General features: G+C 50.7%; 1 protein-coding gene across 1 annotated transcript; it reads right to left on the bottom strand.

Annotated features, from left to right (window-relative positions):
* Window positions 1-9,402: 9,402 nt before the first annotated feature.
* GINS3 (GINS complex subunit 3) lies at window positions 9,403-14,763 on the bottom strand. The gene is made up of 3 exons (XM_042027162.1): window positions 14,541-14,763; window positions 13,839-14,072; window positions 9,403-11,301 (listed from the first exon to the last, which is right to left on the bottom strand). Exons 1-3 carry the CDS (start codon window positions 14,712-14,714, stop codon window positions 11,071-11,073), a joined length of 639 nt encoding a protein of 212 aa, XP_041883096.1. The 5' UTR covers window positions 14,715-14,763; the 3' UTR covers window positions 9,403-11,070.
* Between the last annotated feature and the right edge of the window lie 1,307 nt (window positions 14,764-16,070).

Consider the following 16,070-nt stretch of genomic DNA (forward strand, 5'->3'; position numbering starts at 1 on the left):
GGGGCGAGCGGAGCCGGTGCCGGTGCCGGTGCCGGTGCCGGTGCCGGTGCCGGTGCGGGGTGCGCGGGGCGGCGCAGGGGCTGGGCTGGGCACGGCCCCGCCGGCCGGATCCTCCCCTCGCTGGGGCCGGAGGGGAGGGACGGGGCCGGGATCGGGAACGGGGGCACCGGGAGAACAACGGTGCTGGGGGAGGCGGGAGCGAACGGGAGATGGAGGCTGCCGGGGGTTACGCGGGTCATGGAGCACTGGGGGCTGCGGGGGGTTGGACGGGGGATGGAGGCTGCCGAGCGCACACATCACCCTGTAGGGAACCCTTTAGGTCCCAGAGCGGGACCGTGATGTCCAATAGGTCCAACAGGTCCCTGTGATCGTGGAGTCCCAGAAGCAGGGGACAGTGGGAGCCTTGGGGAGCCCCAGGTATGGACCATGCACGAGAGGTCTGGGTTCCCCTGAACGCAGGGGAAGGCGCTCGGGGAGGATCTGGGACAAGAGGGGACCTATGAACAACACTTATATCTGGAACACAGCCACTGGTGGCCAAGGGATGTAGGAAGTCCTGGAGAGTGGGGCCATGAAGACCAAAGGGGTTGGGAGTATCCAGGAACAAAAACACGGATGACAAGGGACCTGAGGGTCCTCTGGGGCATGGGAATGCAGGCTCCCCTGAGGATAGGACGGTCCCATTCAAGGTTGCCAGGTGGTTCTAGGATAAGAAGGACCTGTGCAATGAGGGTGCCCACAGCAGGGCCATAATGGTCTGAGCCTGCCAGGGAATGCAGATGGTAACAGTCAAGAAGGATCACCCAGGAGTGAAGGCCATGACTGGGGTCATGATGATCCCATGCACACGCTGGAGGTGTAGGGTGGCAGCTGTTTGGGGCAGAGCAGGAAGTTGTGAATCACTTGAATTGTCCTGAATTGGGACAGTTGGTCCTGTGAGGACAGAGGGCCATGACCCCATCACCTCAGTGGGCTTGGTTCCTCAGCTCCTGGGTTGAATCAGGCATCCCAGAGCTCAGCCTTATCACCCCTCAGCCAGCCACAGTGGCCAACAGACCCCTCTGCTTCAGGGAACCTTTACCTGCTGGGCCATGGAGTGCCTTGGAGTGGCCACAGGCAGCTCATCCTACAAACAGGTGCTGAGGGGCTGGAGAAATGTCTGCTCATACTGACATTCATCTCCATCCCTGGTGTATCCATTTTAACAGCTTGTCCCAGGCTTTTTGGATGGCAACCAGATTTCAGCTGATTTCAACCTCTCCCGCTGAGTCACCACGAGTTCTGCATCCAGGCTGCATTTGCCTTTTCACCTCAAAGAGAGGAAAAGCCCATGATGTCAGGGAGCTCAGGGACCCTTAAATCCCTCAGCTAGGAGCCAGCCCCTCACCTAGAACTTCAGTGGGGTCAGATCTTCCCTGCCTTCAATGCTGGCTTTCCCCCCTCTTCTGTGGGTCCAGCAGCCAAGAGGTTTTCTCTGAACTGGTCAGGGATGAGACAGTGTTGGTTCTGATCTTTCTGACATTGCTCACAATTAAACCCTCTCCTCCTCCTTCACTTGCCAGGGATTTCTATGGGAATAAATGATTTTTCATGCCTGGGATTTGTCTTCTCCTCAGCAGTCACACCTTCAAGTAGAGAGGCAGAGGGGCCAGAACTGCTGAAGCCATGGATGCCATTGATGGCAAGAGGGAGGTGGCAGGACTAGAGGCCCTGGGACCTTTAATTTTCCCTGTCTCTGGAAGAAACCTGGAAAGACTCCATGTAAAAGACAGAGACCATAGAACTCCTACAAAAATGCTCCAGCATGACCCTTTCCCCCTCCCCCAAATTCCTGTTGTGATGGCGCCGTCTCAAGCCGGCTGAGGTGAGCTGGGGCCCCTAACCCTGCTGCAGGTAGCTCTGTACCCCTTGGCCACCCTTCCCACAATGGCACCCAGTGCTGGCAGTGCCACAAGGACCCATCCTGTGGAGGGCAGCTGGTGGTGGATGGAGCACAGAGCTGCCATCAGCAGAGAGGGATGTAGAGGTGACCAGCATGGGAAGCAGAGGCCTGAATGCAAGCCCTCAGGCAGGACAGGGTTTGACACATGTCCAACAGCTCCAGGCTGCATCCTGTGCTGCACACAGGGCTGATTTGGGGGCAGGAGGAGAAGCAGCCTGGGGCAGATGTGCTGGCTGCCCATGCTGGCTGTGGAGGGGACCAGCACAATCGATGTGCCTGTATCGAAGGGCTTCACAGGGATTGGGTACCACCCCGAGGCACAGGCAGGCCAGCGATGATGTGCAGAGGAGTCACAGCTAAATTTAGTCTCATTTGTACGTGAGTGTGATGTTTTTATTCTTGCCCTTAAATAAAGACATCGTTTGGAGCCAGTGGCTGCTGGTTCTGCCTTGCTCAGCCCTGGACCTTGGATGGGTTGTTTCAGTCAAGCTATTCAAAAGAGGGAGAAACGAGAATTAGCAGTTGGTGAGACATATCCCGAAGACTTTTTTTCAAAAATGCTCAGGAGCCATTTCCCAGAATCCAGCAGTGCACACAAAGCAGTGAGAGTGTGACTTCGGTGGCTGTGGGGATGTGCTGGTGCTGAGACAGAGGTGTCTACCAGATAAAGCTGCTCCATGGGCATGGGATCACACGCTGGAGCCTTGACCATAGTGAGGGGTGGCTTGCACTTGAGGCAGCAGTGCTGGAGCACCAGCTGTTGGTGATGGGCCCCATCCTGCATCCCATCCTGGATGGGCACCCCACCCCTAGGGCAGGCACAAGCTGCCCCAGCCTTACATCCAAAGGGCAGCAAAAGGCCCACACCCTTGCTAGCTCCAAAATAATCAGAGCCAGAATGACAGCAGGGCAATTAGATCTTGGGTGCCTCAAAAGAGACACCTCAAACCCTGCCCAGAGTTCTCATATTGGTGCCAGGCAGGGTTGGTCCCCCCTAGAACTGCTGGGCTCATGCAGAACAAGGTGGGGCTGCACCACAGCACTGCCCGTGAGCTCAGGGCTCGAGCTGCAGGCAGGGACAGGGACAGGGACAGGGACAGGGACAGGGACAGGCAGGAGCCAGCCCTGCTGCTCCACAGCCTGACACCATGCATTCCACTGAAGCTGCCCGGGAAGGTAAAATCCTGCAGGGAACTCAGCATCCTCTCCCTGCAACACAGCCCACAAACCCAGGACAGGAGCAGAGGCTCCGTGACCTGGCACAAGGCAGAGCTGTGCCCTGTGTGCCCCACAAAGCATGTGCTGGGGCTGGCGAGCTGCCCGTCCCCCCCCGGCTGCCTCCTGCCCTCCAAACACGGGGCCGCCAGTAATTTTCCATCCTGGCTGTGAGCTCTGTCCTAACGAGATGTTCTCCTATGTCCCTCTAATAGGGCTGGGGCCCATTCAAGTTTCTCTGTTCATTCAGACGCCGAGTCCCTCCCGTTTTGCTGTTCAAGCTGCCCACCAGTTCTGCAGGACAGCTACTCCTCCAAGTCCTGCTCCTCCTGGTGCTCACAGATCCTCTGCCTCAGGGCAATAGGAAGATTTTGTCCAGAAGCCAGAAAAAAAAAAAAAAAAAGGAAAAAAAAAAGACAAAAAATGACCAGCAACCAGCCAAGAAAAATTCCCATGGCTCAGCTGCACTGGGGCCAGGAACAAGGCAGCCCTGGGGACTTTGCCCTCAGCCATTTCCAAAGCTGCCTCTGCACAGGTACCTCTGCCTGGAATTGCAGGTCTGGGTCCATCAGCTGCACTGATTGGCTGAGGACGTCAGAGTAAAGTTGATTTCCAGAGGAAAGTACCTGGCCCTGGAGCGCTGTGTGCCTGCAGCATGTATGCAGCAGTGCGCTGCCTTCAACTCCTTCTCCTTGCAATGAGGCTGCTCAACTCTGACCTCAATTTAGGCATTCCCTTTGTGGGCCCGGAGAGCCACCCACTCCCAGGAGACACCTCTTCCGGAGGGAGAATTCTCTGCCCATCTCTCCGGAGCAGCCCCCTCCATCCCTTCCTGCCTCCTCCCAGCCACAGGAGCAGGCAGCAGCACTGCCTGGGCCCACTGTGCTGCTTCTGCCACGGCCTCTTTTCGGAGCCAAGCCAGGCTTTAAATAAATACCTGTCAGCAGAGCCAAGCAGGGTGCTCAGAGTGACGGCATGCATGCGTTTAGCAGGCTGATAGGCGTGAGACAGAGCAGAGACAGCAGGGACTCTCTCCTCAGAGGCCAGAGACTGGCATGCTCTCAAAGGCAGCATTAATCAGCATTTTCAACTGCATAGCACCTGTCACAACGCAGTGAAGCTGCCCACTCTTACCTTCCCTTGGAGGATGGAATAATGCCATTTCCAAGGGCTGACCTCTCTAGCTGCAAGCTGCTGTGATGCTTTAGGTGGAGGGTGATGGATTTGGAACACTCAACTTCTGTTCTCAGAGTTTCCACAGTTCTCCAGTCCCCACCAGCTGCAGCCACCTGCAATCCCTCCTCCTTGCTGGTCAAGAAAGCCTTCACAGAAGCAGCCCCACACCCAGCTTCCCTTGCCTGCACCCCACCAGCACTGTCCCTGACCTTCTCCTTGGCCCTCAGCCGATCAATACCTCTAGCTCTGAGGGGATCCATCAATCCTAATCATTTCATCCCACTTCTCACTAATGCACTCTCTTGTTGCGCTGCATTTGGGCCATGGACCCGACAGATGCTGGGAGAGAGGCAGAGGGCCAGCCAAAGGTGTGTCACTGCTGTCCCAGGACAGCACATTAACTCACTCTGTGCAACACTACCCTCTCCACCAGAGGCAGGTCTTCATGTCTTCCTCCCACAGCTCTTGGCCCACTGGACAACTACAAACCTTCCTCCCTCAGCTTTCCAGATCCCTGCACACTCATCCTCTCCTTCCCTTTATAGTCCTGTCCCTTGTATGAGAAACATAAGACAAAACCAAGATGAAGTTCCCAAACTGGTTTGGGTAGGGCTGGATACCAGGTGCTGCCCTGGCCTGCGCATATTCCCACCTCAGGGGCTTTAAATCCGATCGTTGTATCACCGAGCCCTGGAAAGAGTGGTTTGCACCAGTGGGTGCCAGATACCCACCCAAACCCACTTCTCTTGGAGTTTCCATGTGCTCCCGAGTCAGGGTGCTGCACATCTCTGGGATAAAATGCCCCCGACGTGGCTGCTGGCTGTGTGACCATGCTCTGCTTTACAGCTGATCCTGGTAGGGCTCCTGGAGCCCCATCCCATGTGCTGGGGCCACTAAACAAGGGGCTCTGGCCCATCCTGGCACTGACCTTTGCTGAGAATCCAGTCACACGCACCCCATCAATAACTAAGCAAGATAACAAAATGAGCTGTCACAGCCAATTAACATGCTGGGCTTAATCGGCTTGTGGGCTTTCAGGGAGGAGATGAGGGGCTGGCTCCAGGCTGGAACGGCCAGAGGGAGGCAGGGTGAGGGGTTTCACGGATTGCAGCCACCCCTCTCTGCTGGCTCCCCGGGCCAGGAGCCAGGAGTGGGAGGCCAGGGCAGTGCTTCCTAAAAGCCGTAGGGTCATCTCAGGGGTGTGTGGACACCAGAGCCCCAGGCAGGGCCAGCAGAGAGAGACTGGCAGCCACGGGGTGACTGGTGTCAGACACCCCACACAGGGCTTTAGCCCCAAGGCAGATCCTCTAGCTAGGACAGCAGCCAGCTGAATTGCCAAACCCAAAGGCTTCCACGTAAAGCCAGGAGGATCTCAATGGCTGTCGCTGAGTGCCTCTCAATTAATTAGCATCCTGCTGATTCTACAATTGAGGCGACTGCTAAGGGGATTAAATCGGTCCCTGCCATAAAGCAGATGCTGTAGCCAAGGCCTGATTTGCAGTGATTTTCTTTTCCTCGAGCCTTTTTCCTGCCCGGTTGGCTCAGATGAAGCCTCGGGGTGCTGGGTGCAGCCAGGACACAGCGGAGCTCCAGGGATGAGGGTGAGACCACTCAGTTAAATGTCACTGCATGCCTGGGGAGGGCTCGCTTGGAGGATGCTGTGTGAATCCAGAGCAGTGCTGGGTGATCAGAGCCTGGCCATCCAGGGAGGCCGTGGTCTGTTCACCCCATTCTGCCTGCATCAGCAGGGACAGACTCAGCTGGGCAGCCAGAGCTGCATTTGTGCACCTGAGAGCCCAAACTGAAAGGAAAAATAACAGCTCAGCCTCCAGGCAGAGCTTAGTAAATCCACCATGACTGCAATAAACCCTGCTGATTTGGTGCAAACTTGGAGTAACCCCAAAGGTACAGGGGCAGTACAACAGAGTACAGCCCTGCCCAGGAGGCTTGGCTCCACTCCCATCAGCACTCCTCGGGTCTCTGCCAGCACAGCTGAGGGGAGGGACGACTTTTCTTTGGAAACCTTTGCAAAGGGTGGGATTCCCACACTTGGTTTGTTAGTGCTGCCCAGGGCCTGTGTATGGCTTGTTCCCTCACCCCAGCAAAGGGCTGTTCAGCCACCCATGGGCACAAAGAGCACTTAGGAAAGGGGCTGCAGGATGTCAACTAACAGCCAAAAACCGGCAAATCTGGTGTTTGTAAGTGAGCTGAGGGCAAGAAACTCATCTTAAATCCTTGCTGTGATGGGAGCCTGTCTGCAAAGGAACACCCAACCTGCCAAGGATGGTCCCACAGCAAGAGAAACAGGCACATGTGAGGGCTGCTTTGATTGTACTTTGATTACTGCATCTGCTTCACTGCTTCCTCCCAAGTGCATCGCTGCCAAGTCCCACAGCCACCTCCTCACTCCACTTTTGCTCTAATGCCTGAGAAAAAAAAAAGCAGCACTACATCCCAAGCATTTGGCAGCTTCTTGGTCTGAAGTCAGGGGAAAGCTGCCTTTTATGTTCAGCAAGGGTTTGTAAGGGTTTGTCACAATCCTCCTCTGCTTAGCCTGAGGAGAACCCAGGGCCCTCAAGGGACCAACAGGACAGCTAGAGACAAGCCCTGTCCTACAAGCCACACAAGCTGAGAGTCCAGTTTTCAACCTCGATTTGATTTCTGCCACCCTTTTTTGTATCACAGCGTCACAACACAGATGGAACAGCACTATCATGACCCTCAGGAGACATCTCCTTACCACTGCCCATTTCTAGACACAGAGATGTCCAAGGAGGGCAAGTCTGGGACTGTTTTTAGGGTTGCAGTTTCTCAAGCTCATCTGCAGGCAAACTGGGACTCCTTATTCTGTGTCCCTCTTTGCTTCTCACCCCCCAAACCCTGCTCAGCCCAGCTGCTGCCTGTGCTTTGCCTCGACCCAGCAGTGGAAAAGTGCCTTTTGTCCTGCAACAGAGACTTCTGCCATGCACAGGTCTAGCTGGGAATCCCAAAGAAGGTACATTTTCCCCAAGGTGTGGGGGAGCACTGCAAAGAGCTGCAGCTCTAAGTCCTCACAAAGGCTAACGAAAGGCAACGGAGCAGTGTGTCCTGCCAATCCAGATAGAAAGGATACTGAGGCCGCTGGCACTGCTTGGCAGCCTGCCACGAGAAATAACTCTTCAAAAATAGAAGCATGCTAATCTGAGGAATCTGCTGGTATTGTCAATGACATTAATGAAGTGTTTGGAAAACCAGAACAAATGCCTTGGCTTTTTGGGGCTGTGCCCCCCTTGTAATTTTCCACAGCAGCCGAGGAGTGCTCCAGTGGCAGCACAGTGCTCTCGGTGCTCTCCTGCTCCCCAGAGCAGAGCAAGGAGTCGGCTCTGGGGTCTCCCAGCAAGCCTGACCCCTGTGCCACAAAGCCTGGCCAGCCCTCAGGGAAGAGGCTCCCCAGAGCAATTTTCACTGTGAAGCAAAGCACATCAAGCATACTCAGTGTGCCCAGGGGAGGTGGAAGCTCATTATCTCCTCTTCCTTCTTGTTTTCATTCCTTTTCTCAAGCCCCCTCGGGGTTCTTTTTCACCAGCATGGTCAGGGCCCACAGGATGGCAAATTTCTCCCTGGCTTTGGATTCCACAGCTTTCTCACCACTTCCTTTCTTCTGCAGCAGTCAGTAGTCCTTCATTTTCATTGCCAACCATGACATCCACTCTTCATGTATGCTCTAATCTAGGACAAGGCAGTGCAACCTAAACTCAGATTTCAATTGAAATTTTGAAAGAAGCTTTTGTTGTACCTGGTTACCAAAAAACAGGGAGAAAATCACCACTGAAGATGAGAAAAGCTTGTACTCCTAACTCAGCCAGGTGCCACTGTGTCTCATAAAAATAATACGTGGTGTTGCAGTATGTCAGTTCTCAGAACACTTCTTGGTGCTGCTCCTCAAATTTTGCCTATTTTTTCACTTGATTGCAATGAAAACGTGTGGCAATATTGTAAAATGTGTCTATGGACTGCTTTGTCATAAACATCAGTAGTCCTGCAGTTTAAAAGCTGAAGGACATGGGGAGAAATAAAACTTAAAAGTCCTTTTCAGATCTTTCCCAAGTAGTTCTGTAATGAAGAGTTATTGTACCATTCTGAAAACACACAAGTTCAAACTCCTCTAACTTAAAGCTTGCTGCAGTGCCACGGAAAAGGACAGCTGTGTTCACAAAAAGTAAAGAGTACTCTTGTACTTCTGAACAGAAAAAAAAGCTAACCAAGATCTACTAACCATAACCAAATACTGTAATTTAAAATTACAGTATCAGATTTTTTAAGGGTCTTAAACTCATGGTTACTAGAAGTGACATTGCCGACTTACAAAAAGCCAGTGACATTGAAGATTACTTCAGGGATTTTTTTTTTTTCTCCCTACTCTGAAGGCTGTTGCACGAAATGTTGGCAAGTGAGCAACCATCTGCATCCAGCAGTAAAGAAGAAAAACGTTCTTAAGAATGCAAGAAAATTAGTTTGGATAGTCACCAAAACCGGTCCAGAAATTGATGGAACTAATGATTTTGGTTATAAACCAGCTACATCCCAAAGCCAACATGTCAGTAGAACATTATTTCCAATTGAAAGATGTCTCTTGTCACAGATGGACTTTAACTTGCTTCCCCTGCAGCACTGATCACAGCTCTGCCATGGTACATGAAGTGTTTGCCACAGTGCCTGGAGCAGCAGGATCTGCATACAGAGACAGCCAATTCCCACCTCCCACCCACCACTACAACAAAGTCGAGGTAACACGGAGTCATCTCCACCCATCTTATGTTCCTAAAAATGCAACTCATCAAAGCAATAGCTTATTGATTGTCTGGCAGGGTCTCTGCCACAGCCAGTGCAAGCTGCCAGTCCCCACCTGGGCTAAGTCAGACAGGAACTATTTCTACACTGGTACAACTGCATGAATTAGCTCCTGACCACATTATCTGTAAGAGCACACAGATTACCTATCATGGCCATACTTTTGTAGAGACCTGGACTTTTCCATTTGATTTTTCTGCTGTGGGGCAATTAACAACAGACTTTTCACATTACGAGCGTTCCCTTGCCAAATATTTATTCAGGATAAAAATCCAGAAATGGACAACAGACAAATGCATAAGCCATTATGTGCCATTAAGTCATTAAGTGCAGCAGCATTTCACATTTCATCCTGCACATTCTTGAAATACTTTGCCAGGCAAGCTCCCAATTAGTCTCCTGTGGCAGGACAGCTGGCCCTGTGCAGCTGAGGGGGAGGCACCACGATAGCTGTGAAGGCACAACACCATCCCCTCTCGCCACCCCCACAGGCTGAGCTTGAACATCTCTGGCCAAGGAATGGCCCTTTGTACTCAAGGTCTTGTTTGAAGCATCCAATATCCAGGTGCATCTGCAAGTCCAGTAACAGCTCCTCTGAGACCTGGATCTTGCTGTCACCTCCCAGGGATTCCCAAAGAAGTGGAAGTGCTCAGCAGCATCAGAATCTGGCTCCTCTGCTTAGGTTCTCCACAAGGTCCTTCTTCTAGAGAGGCTTAGAAGCACCTGTAGGGTGTCTAATGCTGCTTCCAAATGACAACCATCCTGGTAACTGCAGGAACTAAGTCCTACAGAGAAAACCATGTCTTCTGTCTCCAGTCCAATGGGACTTGAGATGATCCAGGTTTAAGGGCAGCCACATGGGATGATAACCAGTGTGCTGTTTAGCAAGTTCCAAATCCAGTCACTCCTACTGGCAAGGATGACATTTACCAGGATCATTTTCCTAGATTCATTTAGATGGATCAGAAGGAAGGAAACTCCGTTCATTTGCTCTGTCCCTTCTACTAACCAAATTTAGAAATCAGAAGAATTTCTCATGGAGAAACAAATACCTCAAAGGTTGATAACGGGGCAAAGTTTCCATTGAAGTTTCTGCTTTTGATCTGGTCCAGGACTTTACTCTTTGCTGCCTTCTGTTTCCTCCTCTGTAGAACACCCATCAGAGACACATAAAGCACAACAGCCACAGGCATCAAACAAGAGCACTCTTTCCTGCACAGCACCAAGGTCACAAGAGCCAAAAACAGAGAGAGGACAAGGCAGCATGAGACCTGTGCAGCCACTTGCTCTGTGGGTTTGAGGAGGTATTTCTCTCCAGGGCACTGGCACTGTGTACAGAAGTCAGCAAAGAAAAACATTCCTGCCTCACAAAGAGCACCTGTTCCACCTCAGTGTGTAAGAAATGAAAAAAAAATTAGTGCTGTATCACATTTTTTCCACATCACTGAAGCTCTCTAAAGAACAGGGAACCTGGAAACAGCTGTTCATAGAATTAACAGCTGTTTCCAGGAGGTTGGAATGGGCAGGGCAACATGAAATACAAAAACTACACTTCTTTCCAGATCTGGTATTGTAAATATCAATTTGGAACAATAATTAGTATTTATTACCTTTTAGAACATCCTCTCATAGCCTTTCAGCCACCTAGCAAACACTTTAGCTGCAACTCCTCAGGAGTGCTACGAGTAAGCTGTAGCTGTTTGTAAGGCTACTTGGTGGTGTGATCTGTTTTTTATACCCTTGCCCTCTGCCTTTAGAATTTTCACTAGTCTAATCCAAAGTTGTTACAGAGAAGAATTCCCATTACTGGACAGGGAGCCTGTCCTTCCCTAAATTGATTACATTTTCTCTTCTACAACAGGCTGTAAATCTGTGTCCCCCACTGTAACTTCATGATCTTCAGGTTTTTAACCATCCACTTCTGTGAGCTTTCTTTTCCCATAGTTCTGCACCAGACTGGAAGCTGTGATTTGAGAAGCCTGTCCCTTCTCCCAGCACTGGAAGTCATTTAACCCTTTCTGGCCCACTTGAAAGAGAGCCCGCTCCAGCTCATCGAGCCGAGCCACCAGTGCAGACGTGTCCTCGTTGTAGGCGTTCTGAGAGGAGTCCATGATGCGGCGGAAACGGGCAATGAACGTCTGAAGAAAACAAACAGAGTCACTGACAAGCAACACAGAGCCACCCCCAGCTCAAACCTGGAGGCCTGAGCTTTCAAAACTGAAAAGCCAAAGGTTTAGGCTCCTGTTCACAGCAAGCCAAGGGTCTGCAACCAGCACAGCACTTGGTAAGTTTGGCTACAAAGACAAAGCCACTTCATGCCAAGCTGGGACATCAATGCCTGATACTGGATGGGAAGCAAACACAGAACTGGATTTTGGCTGCTTCCTCACAACAGGCTTGAGGAGGCCACAGGATACAATACAATTATTATCTATTCCCTCTCACTTCTCAAGCAATCGCTGCTTTAGAGAGGGAGGAATGAATCTCGTGCCACAGCAGCTGCTGCAGGAACGTGCAAGCTGCAAGTTGTGAATGTCCTGGAAGTTAAGCCAAAGTGCTGCTGAGAAGCATTCAGTCTGCTAGAAAAGCGCTTAACCATGAAAAAGGTGAAAAACCAAACCAATCTACAACTTATAAATAGCATTTTGAAAAGCTAAGCAACAAGACATATTTAAGGTATTTTATTTTCCCCTCTATCTTTGCTTTTTGGGAATTGGAAAAAAAAGGGTAAAAACTCTTTGAAAACTGTGCTTTGTTATTTCAGAAGCTGATTTTAGAACTGTCAGAACTTATAGGATAAATATATTATATATTAATAACTGTCATTTTGGCTTTGTCACCAAAAAGTTAGACTTCCCATTCGTAGTTCCCAGAATATTTTGGAGCAGGTTTTTAAGTCAGCACAATTTCCCTCTTGTTTGCTTTTAAAGAGAAATCAAACCTGATGTGCTTTGATTTTTCTGTCAATAAGTAATGAGTTCTGCTGTGGCTTTTTTTCCTAAGATGCCCATTAGCAGAAAGAAAAAAGACAAGGAAAGGCATGGGCACCTCCTCAATGCTCAAAGCACATGTTCAGTGGACAGCTCCAAGAAAGCAGCAGCACTTTAAAGCCTCTCTGCATCAGCCTTAATGTAAAGCACAGAGAAAGGGAAAAAAAAATGCAATAAAAATCATCCCAGCCCACTTAGAGACCTGGCTCAAGAGATCTCAGAGCTGTTAGTGGTTATGTTTAAAAGCTCAAGAAGACTGAAGTCCAGAAACAAAGATGACATCTATCTTTTAAAAGAGGAAGGGGAGATGGAGAGGGAGAAAGGAAGAGCCAAGGAATTATAAATCCATCAGCATCAATTCCTGGAAGCATACTGGAAAGAATAAGCAATACAGAAATTTCTGCAAGAGAATAAAAGAATAACAGCCATCATGGACTTGCCAAGAACAAACTCCCAGAGCCCAGCCTGGTTTCCTGCTAGGGCAGGATGCCAGGCCTTGCACAGGCAGGAAAAGCAGTAGAGGGGTATCTGTCATGGGGCATTCTTGGAAGATTTAGCAAGACCACCCATAGATGGTCAGGAGAGACAGCCATCATCCACAGCTCCTGTCAGGAGGAAAGAACACACTGAGTGGAGCTCCACTGGGGTCTCTGTGGAACCAAGTACTGTTTGAGATGTTAATTAATGAGCTTGCTAAAGGAATAGAAGCTGTGCTTATTAAATCAGCAAGCAACATGCAGAAGGAGAAGGGATGACTACAGGCATGTCAGGGAGCAGAACTCTTAATTCACAGCAATCCTGACAAATTAGAAATATGGCGTGAAAACAATGGGATGTCATTCACCCAGGACTAAGAGAAGGTTTTTACTATTTCTGCCTTAATGTAAAAGTCAGGCAACTATTTGTTTGCAGATGCAATCTGTACCATCTCACTGTGCACTGCAAACCAAGCACAGATCCATGTGACTGCATCATGACAAACCAGATGCTGCACCACAATGAGCCAAGAGCATCACAGCCACACAAAACACACAAAGTAATCATTTTGTTTTCATCAGCAAAAGTCCTGAGCATGAGACTGCAATGCTGTCCAGATCCACTGGAGAGACAGGAGCAGTGCACAGTGAGGGCAGTCAGAGGTTAGGAAGCATGACCCATAGAGAGATATCAAATGAACTGGGACTGCTGCAGGAAGGAAGAGAAGAATCTGTCCTCAGCATTTACTTTGTGTGAGACAAACAGAACAGAGCTTGTATTGCTGGGAAGGGGCTTTGGTTCAGACATCAGAGCAAACCTCCTAAGGTGAGGCTGGAGAGGCACTAAAAGAGATTGCCCAGAGCAGTGTGAGGTCTCAGCATGAGAGAATTTAAAAACAGGGTAGAAAAATTGAAACAATAGGGGTGAATTAATTCTGCCTTGCAGTACAGGCACAATTAAATAATCTTACATCTCCTCTAGTCCTGTTTTACAGCATTTTATGAAACACATTTACAGTGTGGAAATGCCAAGCTAAAATTACACTCCTGGATGCACACTGGAGGCTTCCAGCACCAGCCTGTGCAGTTGCCAAGAGGGTCATCCATATTCAATCCAGAAAGTCATTTTGATTAAACCAGGATATTTTTCCTGAAGACTGGGAACAAAAGGAAGACAGAAAAATGCAACCCCAGTTTTCAGATACTTGCCTGCAGGATAGTCTGAGCTATCTCAGGATTCTCTGGATTCTCAAAATTCAGGAGCTGTGAGCCAAATCCATAGTAGTAGGGCCCCATTTTATGCAGATCAACCACATTGGCATCAGCACTGAACACTGTCCTCCAGGCTTCCTTGTAAATCTTTGGCAGTTCCACAGAGATGATTCTCCTTTTGCTGTCATGCAGCCCTTTAGCAAGCCACAGTGGGATTTCCAGCTTTGATCCCTGGAGGAACGAGAGAAGACAAAAGTTATCCTTGCCATGAAAGTACACCTGAAGCAGCCCCAAAGACAGAGAGTGAACTTTATTAATGAAGACCCAGCATTACAAAAAGTCGATTTTGTTTTCAGAACAGTATTTTGTGACTCTACCATAAACCAGACACACTTTGGAGGCGTTATTACCGCAAGACTCAGAAAGTGGACGTTTTATTGATGCTCTGTGGTTTAGTAATTGTCAGATTATGAAACAGCAAGAGAAGAGGAATAAACCAAACAGGCAAAGCGCATACAATAAAAGCAAAAATAACTTTTGAGAAAGTAACGGAGAGCACCATTGCGGTGACCACGAACAGAGGGCGGCCGGGCCTGGGAGGCGCGACAGGAGGTGGGGGCAAGGCGGCGGCCCCGGGGCAGAGCCCCCCGCGCCCCGTCCCCTCCCGGCAGCGACGGTCCCGCGTCCCTCCCCCGTTACCTCCGGGACGGACTCGGCGCTGCCGGCGCCCTGCCCCAGCAACACGGCCAGGCGCGGCAGCGCGCTCTCTGCGCGCCCCGGCAGCTTCTCCTGCGACATGAGGATGTCGTCCAGCGAGAGGAAATTCTCCTCCATGCCCAGCCCCGGCCCCACCGGGAAATACGAGTCGGACATGGCCAGGCCGCGGCTCCCGCCAGCCCGTGAGGCACCGCCCGCCGCCGCCACCGCGCATGCGCCGCGCCCTCCCCGGCCCCGCCCGCGCCCGCCGCGGCTGATGGGGGGATCGGGAGCGGGATCGGGATCGGGATCGGGATCGGCACCGGCACCGGCACCGCGGGTGCAGCACCTCCGCGACTTCTCAGCCGGTCCCGTCCGTCCCCACGCACACCAGCCCGAGCTGCGTTAAAGGCGGGTCTTGGAGTCGTATCAGGACAGGACGGGATGGATTCACACTGAAATTGGGTGTTGCGGGGAAGTTCCTCGCTGTGAGGCTGGGGAGGCCCTGGCACAGGCTGCCCAGAGAAGCTGTGGCTGCCCCATCCCTGGAAGTGTCCAAGGCCAGGTTGGACGGGGCTTGGAGCAGCCTGGGATAGTGGAAGGTGTCCCTGCCATGGCAGGGTTTTGGAACAGGATGAGCTTTAAGGTCCTTTCCAACCCGGAGCATTGCAGGGATCGCTGCTGGCGGCAGGGCAGGCTGGGCACAGCTGCCCCGTCCCGCTGAGCCCCGCCGTGCTGAGGATGCTGCCCCAGCGCAGGGCCTGGCCCCTCAGAATGGCTGTTCCAAAGGCAGGGGTGTTTCCCTGCGGCTTAAACACCTTCATCTGCACGCACCGGAGAGTTTATGGAAAGCCAAGGGAATGCTGCCCGTGTGGTTGGTTGTGCCCGTGTTTCTCCTTGGCAATTAAGGACGTGCAGAGCACATGATCAGGCTGATGGATGTGGCCGTGCTGAGTAGGCAGAAGGCAGTGCTAATGAACTGTGTATACCTTGGATTTCAAGGGTAGGCTACATCCCGAAGTAATTCACTTTAGTGCTGTGGTATAAACGATCAAGTCTTTTTTTGATGGCAGAATCAAATACCCTGTGCGGAATTCTGGGTTTGGTTGTATAAGAATAAAAGCAGTGGTTATCCCCCATTTTGATCAGAATTTTACTTCACTTCAGAATCTGACCTTGTGCTTTTTTTGCTCATTGTTTTGCTGTTTTGAAAGTAGTTCATTTTCATCAGATTAAAATGTTCTTGGTATTCCCTGAGCTGTATATGCTGAAACATTATTTTTTCTATAGACAGTGGTCTATAAAATGACATTTTTAAAATCTAGTAAATATTTCAGTCTTTGTCCTGCTGAGGAAGGAAAATAAACAATTGAGCAGTGTTGAAACACCTGACAATTTCCCTGAGAAATAATCATGGAGTTATTTATAGGGGGTTTGATGATTTTTTTAATGACATTTTCAGTCCAAGACTAAGGCGTAGCCCAATGCATCTTTAATCATCTTTTAATTCTTACGACCTCAGCATTCTTCCTG

This window comes from Corvus kubaryi, unplaced genomic scaffold (genome assembly GCF_017639235.1).
Source record: "Corvus kubaryi isolate FWS band 111438036 unplaced genomic scaffold, C.kubaryi_AGA036_p1.0 37300, whole genome shotgun sequence".
Taxonomy (NCBI): domain Eukaryota; kingdom Metazoa; phylum Chordata; class Aves; order Passeriformes; family Corvidae; genus Corvus; species Corvus kubaryi.

Excerpts from the sequence above, each read along its gene's own strand:
- GINS3 (XM_042027162.1), bottom strand. The coding sequence starts at position 14,714 with ATGTCCGACTCGTATTTCCCGGTGGGGCCGGGGCTGGGCATGGAGGAG. Across the intron at positions 14,073-14,540 it reads GCGCCGAGTCCGTCCCGGAG|GGATCAAAGCTGGAAATCCC; the intron begins GTAACGGGGGAG and ends TCGTTCCTCCAG. Across the intron at positions 11,302-13,838 it reads TAGCTCAGACTATCCTGCAG|ACGTTCATTGCCCGTTTCCG; the intron begins GCAAGTATCTGA and ends TGTTTTCTTCAG.